Here is a 12259-nt window from a genome sequence, read left to right on the forward strand (position 1 = left end):
TTACAACTTATGGTGGTAAATAAAAGTGTGACTTTTCATGGAAAACACAAAATTGTCTGGGTGACCCCAAACTTTTGGACGGTAGTGTAACTTCCTGTTGAGCATGTGATTTATGGAATGTTCCAAATTTGTCAGATGGGGTAATATGTTTGGGTAACAGGACTGAGTGAAAATCCAGGGACACGACTAAAATGTGTATTTTAACTAAGATATTGTGGATTTCTTATGAAAAAAATATATTTACACACAACAGTGCAAAAGAAATACTGTTTCTGAAGGATTTTAATCATAATATTTCATAGTTAAGTATAAAGTTCGAGGACAGGTAACACATGCTATTTTTCAGTGTTTTAGGTAGTTTTTTATTAATCCTTACAATTATATATCTTAAATTTGAAATCAGATCAATGTGCAGGACATTCTGCGTAATAAGGAAATGTATTTACATATAGTTTTCTAGAGGGTGGCATGGTGGTGTAGTGGTTAGCGCTGTCGCCTCACAGCAAGAAGGTCCTGGGTTCGAGCCCCGTGGCCGGCGAGGGCCTTTCTGTGCGGAGTTTGCATGTTCTCCCCGTGTCCGCGTGGGTTTCCTCCGGGTGCTCCGGTTTCCCCCACAGTCCAAAGACATGCAGGTTAGGCTAACTGGTGACTCTAAATTGAGCGTAGGTGTGAATGTGAGTGTGAATGGTTGTCTGTGTCTATGTGTCAGCCCTGTGATGACCTGGCGACTTGTCCAGGGTGTACCCCGCCTTTCGCCCGTAGTCAGCTGGGATAGGCTCCAGCTTGCCTGCGGCCCTGTAGAACAGGATAAAGCGGCTAGAGATAATGAGATGAGATGAGAATTTTCTAGGGACGGAAATGGCACCGATTCGGTGGAACGGCGCTGTTATTTTAACACCCGAGTTGCTGAAGGTTTTCCTTTGATCTCCAAATTGTGTGCGCCACTTGCATGGAGCTTGCTCGTGCATTCTGACTGACGAGGTGAATTCCTCGCAGTTCTGGAGAGCTCGCGCGCACCCACCCGCCTCTCCGATTGGCTGCCCTGAGCGCGCGCGCTGGAGTCTGTGCAGAGATAAAAGCGCGGAGCTGGCGCGCGCGGTGCGACATTTACTCTGTGCGTCGGATTCACGCGCTGAATAAAGTCAAGTGAGCTCGCGCACCTCGCCTGGACGCGCACGCGGACACCCGAGATTCACCGAACCTGAAAGCAGCACGAGCTCGCAGGAAGTTTCCCCGAAGCTGCTCAACAGGTAGGAGATCTGCTGAGTGCAGCACTCCTCTTTCTGCACTGTGCAAAACAACACAGCTAACTTTACAAACAGGGTGCATGAGGAAAAAGGCCACGTTACACATAAGATTTTCTAGCATGGGATATTTGTGGTAAAGCTTGTTAAAAAAAAAAAAAAGAACAACTACTATTTTGCTTTCTGTTTAGCTTAAATATTTCTTTGTCATTTTTTATTAGATTAAATGTTGTTGCATTATTTCTCACAGTCATGTCCAGTATGTAAATGTTAAAAGTTTAATTTGGTTTAAGGACCTAAAGAGTACCTGATATTGCTGGACATAGATTCCATCCGGAAGGTTTAGGGTTTATATATATATATATATATATATATATATATATATATATATATATATATATATATATATATATGAGAGAGAGAGAGAGAGAGAAATTATATAAGAAATATAGAAAATGTCAGGGTTCAGTCTTACAGGAAGGTTCGGAGGCACTTTTATGGGTTCCACTGGCGAGAAAATGAAAAGTACCTGGAGCTGTTTATTTTTAGAGGGTTAAGAGGGTACTAGATAATGTCAAAATACCACCAGAGGCAAACAGAAATTGGCTGCTGCATGGATATTTATTTGTTTTTCTGTCTGTCTATTTATCGCTTTGTTGGTTGGTTGGTTTACCAGGGGTGCATGGAGCAGTTACTGTAAATTTCTGCATGATTAAGATGGTATTTTGACATTATTCAGCATCCTGTGGGTTTTCTCATCATTCAAAGGTGCATCCAGAAGCCTTGTATGATCTGTGCAACTAGAGTCCTAGACAGACAGACAGACAGACAGACAATACTCTCAAAAACCAAAGCCTGAAGGATTTTCTCATTATTTGAACCCTTAACAGTGTCTCCGGGAACCTTCTTGGACAGATAGATACTCTCAAAAACAAAAGCCTGAAGGATTTTCTCATTATTTGAACCCTTAACGGTGTCTCCGGGAACCTTCTTGGACAGAGATAGATAGATAGATAGATAGATAGATAGATAGATAGATAGATAGATAGATAGATAATACTCTCAAAAACCAAAGCCTGAAGGATTTTCTCATTATTTGAACCTTTAACGGTGTCTCCGGGAACCTTCTTGGATAGATAGATAGATAGATAGATAGATAGATAGATAGATAGATAGATAGATAGATAGATAGATGCATACATACATACTTATTCTCAAAAACCAAAGCCTGAAGGATTTTCTCATTATTTGAACCCTTAACAGTGTCCCCGGGAACCTTCTTGGACAGATAGATACTCTCAAAAACCCAAGCCTGAAGGATTTTCTCAATATTTGAACCCTTAACGGTGTCTCCGGGAACCTTCTTGGACAGATAGATAGATAGATAGATAGATAGATAGATAGATAGATAGATAGATAGATAGATAGATAATACTCTCAAAAACCAAAGTCTCTCACTATTTGAACCCTTAACACTGTCTCTGGGAACGTTCCTGGACCCAAGGATGGATGGATGGATTGATTGACTGATTGATTGATTGATTGTAAAAGCTAAAAAAAAAGAAAAAATGTTCATGGTCCTTTTGGATTTTCTCACCCTTTCAACACTTAAAAATGTTTCCAGGAACCTTCCAGTATAATTGGCACCATGGATGGATGGACAGACAGACAAAGAAACAAACAAAAATCAATAAATACTCCTTAAAAGCAGTTCAGGGCCCTTTGGATTTTCTCACCATTCACAGCCTTAAAGTGTCTCCAGGAAGCTTCTTGTTTGGTCCAATTAATCAGTCAATCAAATAAATAAATCCCTTAAGCTGTCCCTTAAAGAATGCTAATGTCTAACTTGACCCCTAAAAGCTCCTAGTGGAACCTTGCTTATTAGAGTATACTGCAATATTAGGGACATATCAACGCTCCGTATTTCACTTCCCCAAACATCCACATCACTGTTCGTCACAAGGTCCTTTTAGCAGTTAATTTGTTTTCCAGTGATATAAAGTGTTAAATTTTTGTGCTTTGTAAATCATAGAAATCATAAAAACATAAATATGTGAAAGTATCTTCTATGAACAACCAACATGCAAAAATAGATAATGTGTGGTAGTACAAAACCGTGTTCGAGATCTATCTTTGTACCACTTCTAATATCACAAGAGAAGTTCAGATGCAGTGCAACGAGGTGATCCCACATGTCAGTGCATTGCATCATGGAAGCTATCAGAATTTACAACAAAATGGTTTCATTTCCACCAGGTTCCAGGCTTCAGAATAGACTGCAGGAATGTGGGAGTACTGGAGCCAGTTTGTGTTAGTATATAGCAACATGAAATGACACTGCTCAAGTAATGTACAACAGAGTAGGTGTCAGTTGGAATTGCTGTTGCTGGATAGTGTGTTTGCAAGAGATGAAGATAAAAGTATTGTGTCAATATTGTCATTAACAGATGACGCATTTGTGATCTTGAGTAAGTGAATTTTAGTGGTATTTCCCACTGTGTGCATATGCAGGGTTTGTTTCCTCCTACCACTCCTTCTCAAGAGAGTATGTGGCTCCTGGAGAAGATCCGTGGCTCTGTGGAAGGCAACGTACTGCGTCATCGCGACTCGGGTGACAACCAGTCCAAAGGGCCCACCCACAGCAATGTGCTCACACCCGATAAGATCCCCGACTTCTTCATCCCACCCAAGTTGGTGTGCTGCCCCCCAGAAGCCGATACTCCAGAGATGACGCCAAAGAACGGGCTGCACTCCTCCACATCCGAGCAGATCATCTGCAGCAAGACGCCTCAGGGTGGCTCACGCAGCCCACGCCTCATCTGCAAGCTCACTGGAGACACCAAGAACCTGCTCAAGGCTGCCAACCGCCACATAATCCAGATCGAGAGTGCCGATGACTTAGCAGCAGGTGACATTGGTGATCTCACCACCAATGCTGACCCTCAGTCCCAAACCGCCATGTCCTTGCCTTATGTACCCAAAGCGCAGACCTCGTATGGCTTTACCACTTTGATGGAGAGCCCTCACACACGGCGCAAGGAGTCGCTATTCCACAGTGACCCCACCAGCCCGCTCACATCCCCCAGTGCTCAGCGCAAGACACAAGGCAACAGCAACCACCTCAACCCAGGTGACTGCAATACCTCACACTCCAACCCATATCGCTACTTCAGTGGAGGTGAAAGTGACACGTGCTCCTCAGCAGAGTCATCACCGTTCGGATCACCCTTGCTTTCAAGGTCGGCCTCGCTTCTCCGAATGTTCACCCATGAGACTCAGGCTAAAGTATCACGTGCTAAGCGCTCATTTGCCCGTCACAGCTCTCTCTCGACGGACGATTGCAGCTCGGTGGAGAACAGCCCCAATATTCAGCGGCGTTTCAGATGTCCGCCATCACCTGCATTCGGAAGCCGTAAAGCAGGCGCCAGCATTGACCGCCTCACCCAGCACACCGTCAAACTGCACAAAGGAGGAATGCTGCGTCTGTGCACAGACTACGACACACAGGCAGCACGGCTCCGGGTACGCGTGCTTGCCGCTGAAGACCTCTACGATAAGCATGTCGACGTGAAGAGCATCAACTGCTGTGTGTCACTCTACCTGAACCCAGGCAAGCTGCAGAAGCAGAGAAGCAACATCATCAAAAACAGCCGCAATCCCGTCTTCAATGAGGACTTCTTCTTTGACTCCTTGCCTGCTGCACAGGTCAAGAACCTGGCGATCAAGATGAAGGTGGTAAACAAAGGCACCAGCCTGAAACGGGACACGTTGCTTGGGGAGAGGGAGGTTCCCCTTAAAGATCTGCTGCATGGTATTTAGTGCCAACCACAACAGACTCCACTGTACAGGGAGTACAGTCAGCCTGGACTGAATCCAGAGCAAACAAAGTGTCTACTGTGTCAGTGTTTTTCCTTCTTTCTTCCTGCTGCCAGAGATGACCTTTTCAGTCTGAAGATGGAGAGCGTGTTATTGACCAGGGTTCTGTTTGTGCACATGTTCTGTGTGTATATTCAGGGCGTGTCAGGATTTTAACTGTACATAAAGCTCGCTGTAAGTGTCCTTTCAAAATTGTGTGTGGGTGTGTGAGTGTCTGGCTCACTATGGCAACGCGTGTCTGTAGAAGCCAACTAACATCTGTACAGCTGGTGATGCAGCTGCTCTGCACTGTGCACATGTACAAAGAGGCTTTGAAGTGCCACAGAGGCAGATGCAAATGCATGCTTCATATCTGGTTTGAAATTCTAAACTTGTGAGCGTTGACAAAGACTTTTGTATTTGCTATCACTGTAGTGCCAGACTTTCCCTCATAAGCCTTTTCTTCAACCTTATCACTGGAGCATGCGAGTGATCTTCTTGTTGAATCGTTCTCACTTATAGCCCTTTGGTTCTTTGTTATAATTCTGCTGAATAGTTTTGTGAGACAAATTCACCCTCCAAGCCTTACAAACGAGAAGCTGCACAGTCGACTGATGCGTTGCAAAACGGACACCTTGTACAGCGCTAATCAATTGCCGCTGTAAATAACTGCCTATCACGTTGTACATGTGTATGACAGACTTACAGTATACTTGAGTATTTGCACAAATATCTTGGCATGTTTGTTGAACTCTATGCGTACGGCTGAGACAAACTTGCACACGTAAATACAAAAGCTTTTTCTTACCACTTGGTCAACACGTTGGCTGTAACGGAACAGCGAATGGTTTAAAGTAGTGCCAATATTTATTTTACACGTTTTATGGAGTTGGGATTTATATTTTCCGTAGCCGTAATGACTGTGTTCGCTGCAGCCAATTATAATTCCTTGTTATAAATCATCTTAATAGCATCAGTGTAATGGGCCAAAAATGGCCAGCGGTCCTTGTAAGCCTTCTTATTTTTCATTTACAGAGCCTTGAGAGCGCTCTGTAATCTAATTAGCATTTAGGATTCTCTGTAGTATAGAACAAATGAAAGCTACAGCCACTTTTGGCAGACTTCAAGATTGTCCAGTAGAGAATAGCACTTCTGGGCTGTTTTTTGTTTGTTTACTCATCTCATCTCATCATCTCTAGCCGCTTTATCCTGTCCTACAGGGTCGCAGGCAAGCTGGAGCCTATCCCAGCTGACTACGGGCGAAAGGCGGGGTACACCCTGGACAAGTCGCCAGGTCATCACAGGGCTGACACATAGACACAGACAACCATTCACACCTACGCTCAATTTAGAGTCACCAGTTAACCTAACCTGCATGTCTTTGGACTGTGGGGGAAACCGGAGCACCCGGAGGAAACCCACACGGACACGGGGAGAACATGCAAACTCCGCACAGAAAGGCCCTCGCCGGCCACGGGGCTCGAACCCGGACCTTCTTTGCTGTGAGGCGACAGCGCTAACCACTACACCACCGTGCCGCCCTTGTTTGTTTACTCTTTTTCAAATTGAATATCTGACAAATAACATCATTGTAGCTTGTTAATTATAAATCTTAAGGGTGGGAACCGTTGGTCAGAACTAGAGAACAGTGGGAACTCGAGTCTGTCGTCAGACTGTATTTTATTTTACATAAGGCTCAATAATTACACTCTGTAGATTAGAATCTGCAGGGACCAGGCCATTTGAAACCCATTTCCTGTTGCGTGTGTTTTTTTTTTTTTTCTCTCCGCGGAATAATTTTTACATTGACAGAACGAATCATACATTTCATGGTCTATTTTGAGCACTCATTTGCAACAGTCAAATTGCAGGTATTAGATTCCCTATTAGCTTTACTTCAATGGCAGGGACTGTGATTATCTACACAAGAAGTACAATTACACAGGGGAGAATGACTTCTGACTGCTTGAAATCTCTCAAATTAAAATGGTTGAAAGAAGGCCCTGCACGCTTTTGGTGGAAGTGAAAAGACTCGGTGAGGGCATTCGATCGATATTCATTTCATTATCTGTGTTTCCGTAGATGAGATTAAACCGTCTGGCGCTTGCATTTAGAACCGAATATAAAATATGAAGTGCCTATCCACTGAACTTGATGCCTGTCCTTCTGTCTGTCAAGACGTACGCCTGTGTGTGTGTCTGAACTCCCTCTTCCCTTATTACTGTGTGCAGATGCATTATGAACACTACCTTTTATTACCGAGTCCAAATAGACGTACTGTAATATTGTACCTCCAAGTTATATTGTGTGGGTGTTTCTATATTTTCTAATGCTGAACGTGGATATTGTTGGTTTTGAGTGGATGCATTCGTCATTGTGGGCTTTTACTGTTTATTGCACCAAGCCGAGATTCCAGCGGTGACTTTGTACTTCACCCAGCTCTGTTTTCTGAAACTGTTTCCCTTTTATTTCTCCTTTCCGATTGTAAAGTGAAACATGATATTATTGACATGTCTGTTTTGGTGCCTCGTTCAATAAAAGTTGTGTAGATGGTGATTTTTCTTGCTTTTTTTTTCACCTACACACTACAGAGAATAGTATGTAATAGTATCCATATAATCACATATAGACATTTAAAACACTTTTGAAACTGATCTTGAGAGTGAGCATAGCTTATTGTAAATCCCGTGTGTGTGACTTTCTGTGCATGTTATGTCAATAAATATGGGTCCTTAGAATTTCTGTAATTACAGTGCCTTCCGTGATTATTGGCACCCCTTGTAAAGATGACTAAAAATCCACCTTTTGGTGAAGTCGCTTCATCTCACACTGAAAAAATGAGAAAAATCCAACCTTTAATTGAAATAAATGTATTCAGAGAAAAACAAATCCCTCATCAAGAATAATTATTAAAAAAAAACACCACCATGTCGCTATTATTGGCACTGCTGGAAATAATAATAATAATAATAATAATAATTTATTTCTATGTGCATTCCATAAGAATCCCAATGCCCTTACAATAATATATGTAAAATAACAATAACAAATAATTAAATATCTAATGTCCATGAAAACTCATTTACATAAAAACATTATCAAAGAGAAAAAAAATCAAGACTTAAAAGTTCAAAAATCAAAACTAAAAGGATGAGATATGTAAATCGAAAAGATAAGTCTTGAGTCCTTTTTTAAAGTCATTAATGTCAGTTGATTCTTTTAAGGCCTTTGGAAGTTGATTCCACAATCTCGGTGCACATGAAGCGAACGCACGCTTTCCATAAGTATCGGTTCTGTAACGTGGCGTAGAAAGAACGATGATGTTATTACTGTTAGAGCGTAGTGACCGTAGTGGCTTCTTCACCACCAGTAGATCACTGAGATATGATGGTGCCAATCCATTGAGTACTTTGAAGGTCATCAACAAGATCTTGAATATTATTCTCTTCTTCACTGTCAGCCAATGAAGTGAGCGTAAGACAGGTGTGATGTGGTCATATTTCTTCTTCAATGTGACCATCCTTGCAGCTGCATTTTGGATGCGCTGCAATTTCGACAAGTCCTTGTCGGGGAGACCATACAACAAACTGTTGCAATAGTCCAACTTGGATGTTATGAATGCATGTACAAGCTTTTCCGTAGCGGCAGTCAGAGCCGGCCCGTGGCATAGGCAATATAGGCAAATGCTAAGGGCGCTGCGTCCATCCAGGGGCACAGAAACGGGGGGAGAAAAATTATGACTTCCACTATTCTGAAAACGAGTCAGCATTATAATGTCTTAGCCTAATTTAATTGTACAGCAAAGCATGTAGTCAGGGTGCGATTTGTCAAAAAAAGCGGGGTGGGGTGGTGGTTGTTAATCATGAAACAATAAGCGCTCAACAGTGGTTCGCCCTGTCTATAGTGTGTCTTCGGGCGCGCAAGTGCGCATCCGCGGCTATTCTCTGTTTTGGCCATGTAATAGCCTAAGTGCAAAGTGTGCCCAGGGGCGCCAAGGGCGACCAAAACCCCACCAAAAAGGAGGGGTGGTGTTATTGAATGGAGATGTTACCAAGTGCATCAGTGGTGTACAGTGTTTTCAACCACTGTGCTGCCGAACTCTAGTACCGCGGAACACTAGTGTGCCGTGAGAGATCACCAAGTGTACCGTGGAAAATTATAGAATGACTGTATATTGTAAATATTGGTAACAGCGTTTTAGTTTCAGTCAACATTTTCTATTGGTGATGTGCCTTGAGATTTTTTCATTGAAAAAAGTGCGCCCTGGCTCAAAAAGGTTGAAAAACAAGTGTAGCCTACGCAGTAGTGGTCGGTGATTTCCTTATGCCTACTAAAAATGCACAATGATAGGTTATAAGGGGGGCGGGGGGAGCGGTGTTCATCGGGGAATGAGAATGGCTATCCACTGCAAAAAGTAGCCCAGACTACAAGTGCTTAAATGAAGAAATCCAAACTCTCAGGTGTGCAAGGGCGCAAACGAAGGCTACAGGAAGAAACAAATAGAGCAAAGTCGTAAGTCTGATCTAATCTCTCATATCAACCATTATAGTGGCAAATTAATATTTTAGACACCTGAATCAATGTCTGCCTAGCTAACTAGATGCAAACAGCAATAGACTTCAATAACAAAGTACCCATAATAGCACTTTTGTTTGAAAATACAGCCCATTGATGTCCTAACAGGGTGCTTAAGTTTGCACAATTTAGAAATGTAGAATTTTTTATTCATTTAATTTGTTAATTCTTCAGAGATGACTTAACTTTTAATAGCAAAAAAGAAACTAAAAATAATTTCTTGTTTATTGTCCATGCACTACACTTTGAACAGGGTGCGGAAGAGTTTTTGCCCATTATATGGAGATATGTATTGAATTTGTGTGGTCATTTTACTTTGTGATACTTTATGTTAATAATGATAACAATAATGAAAAAGATAAAAATGACTTCTTGTTTATTGTCCATGCACCGTACATTGTTTAATAGTAATAGAATAGAGTGATTAGATTAAAGTGTTATTTAGATGTTATAAGAGGGTTTTTTTTCTTGGGGGGGGGGGGCGCCAAAACTCAATCTCGCCTAGGGCAGCCAAAGACCTAGAGCCGGCCCTGGCGGCAGTATCGAGATATTTTCTAATCTGACCAATACGTCTGAGAGAATGTGAAGCGGATTTACATATATTACCGACCTGGGAAGACATCTCAAGATGGTGATCAAAGATGACCCCAAGATCACACGCTTCAGATATTGGCTGACCATAAACATGAAACGACAGTGAACACAATGTAACTGAAGCATCTGAAGTTTCCCATTTATAAATTGTACATTTTTGAGTTGATTGGAGTGTGTACGAACTTTCAAGCTGTAATCCAGGACTTCCTGATTAACTGGGGAACAAATATAAAGTGACATAGAGGCCAAATTCCCTTAGTCATCCATCAACATGGGAAAGATAAGAGCGCACACAAACCAAATGAGGGAGGTGTGTTACTTCATTTCATAAGTCAGGGAATATCAAGTTTCAAATCAAGTTTATTTGTACAGCGCTTTTAACAATAAACATTGTCGCAAAGCAGCTTTACAGAATTTGAACGACTTAAAACATGAGCTAATTTTATCCCTAATCTATCCCCAATGAGCAAGCCTGTGGCGACGGTGGCAAGGAAAAACTCCCTCAGACGACATGAGGAAGAAACCTCGAGAGGAACCAGACTCAAAAGGGAACCCATCCTCATTTGGGCAACAACAGACAGCCTGACTATAATATTAACAGTTTTAACAGGTATAACCCTCAACTGTCCTCATGGGGGCGTCCTTCACAGGAGCGATGCGATAAAACTCCAACCAGACACTGGGCACCAGGATGGATCAAGCAGGTCCGAGGGGCAGAAGAGGCCAGCATCTCAATCCCAGGATCAACATGTAACTCAGAGGGGCAGATGGGGGGGGGGGGGGGGGGGGGAGAGAGAGAGAAAGAAAACACGTTGTTAGGTATGCCCTAAAAATGACAAGTATTAAATCTGTGTGGTAGGCTCGCAGAGACGAGAGTCTTTACATCAGGCATAACACACAATGGCATGTTAATATGGTAAAATATATCATGACCTGCTCTGGCTGGATGCTTGATTGGGAATATTTATAAAAAATAATAGCTACTCATCTGAAAACGTCCATTTCTACCGTTAGGGCAAGAATAAAAAAGTGGACACCAACTGGAACTGTTACAAACTTGCCTGGAAGAGGACCCAAGTTTATTTTGCCCTCATGGACAGTGAGGAGGAGGGTAAGAGAGGCAAAAAAAAAAAAAATCCCCAAGGATCACTGTTGGTGAATTACAAGAAAAAGTAAAATCTTGGGGTTTCCAAGACCATCATCAGACTCCACCTCCATGCCAAGAGATTATTTGGAAGGTATGACACAAGAAAGCCTTTTCAGTCAGTTTAACCACAAGCATACTGTATGCATCTGAAGTTTGTGAAACACTACTGCAACTTTGACTGGAACCGTGTTCTCTGGTCTGATGAAACAAAAATGGAGCTTTTTGGCAATAAACACTCAAGGTGGGTTTGGTGTAAAAAGAAGGATGGCTATAATGAAAAGAACCCAATCCCAACTGTAAAATATGGTGGAAGTTCTGTGATGTTTTGGGGCTGTTTTTCCTCCAAAGACCCTGGAAACCTTGTGAGGGTGGGTACATGGTATCATGGACTCCATGAAACACCAGGACATTTTTAATCAGAATCTGTCTGCCTCTGCCAGGAAACTAAAACCGGGTCGTTATTGGATCTTCCAGCAGGGCAATGATCTGAAGCACATATCCAAATCAACACAAAAATGGTTCATTGAGCACAGAATCAAGCTTCTGCCCTAGCCATCTCAGTCCCCTGACCGGAACCCCATTGAAAACCTGTGGGGTGAGCTGAAGAGGAGAGAGCACAGGAGAGGGCCTCGGATCCTGGATGATCTGGAGAGGTTCTGTAAAGAGGAATGGGCTCAGATGCCCTGCTCTGTATCTCCAACCTTAAAAACATGTTATAGGAGAGACTCGGTGCTGTTTTACTGGCAAAGGGGGTTGTACAAAGTATTAAATACGGGGTGCCAATAATAGTGACGCATGCATTTTGTTGAAAATAATTATTTCTTGATGAGGGTTTTGTTTTTTT

At 42.4% G+C, this 12259-nt stretch overlaps 1 protein-coding gene across 1 annotated transcript; it reads left to right on the forward strand.

Annotated features, from left to right (window-relative positions):
- Window positions 1-1106: 1106 nt before the first annotated feature.
- Window positions 1107-7645, forward strand: LOC132871231 (C2 calcium-dependent domain-containing protein 4C). The gene is made up of 2 exons (XM_060905352.1): window positions 1107-1250; window positions 3756-7645. Exon 2 carries the CDS (start codon window positions 3792-3794, stop codon window positions 5061-5063), a length of 1272 nt encoding a protein of 423 aa, XP_060761335.1. The 5' UTR covers window positions 1107-1250; window positions 3756-3791; the 3' UTR covers window positions 5064-7645.
- Window positions 7646-12259: the final 4614 nt, after the last annotated feature.

The sequence above is a fragment of the Neoarius graeffei genome, chromosome 23 (genome assembly GCF_027579695.1).
Source record: "Neoarius graeffei isolate fNeoGra1 chromosome 23, fNeoGra1.pri, whole genome shotgun sequence".
Taxonomy (NCBI): domain Eukaryota; kingdom Metazoa; phylum Chordata; class Actinopteri; order Siluriformes; family Ariidae; genus Neoarius; species Neoarius graeffei.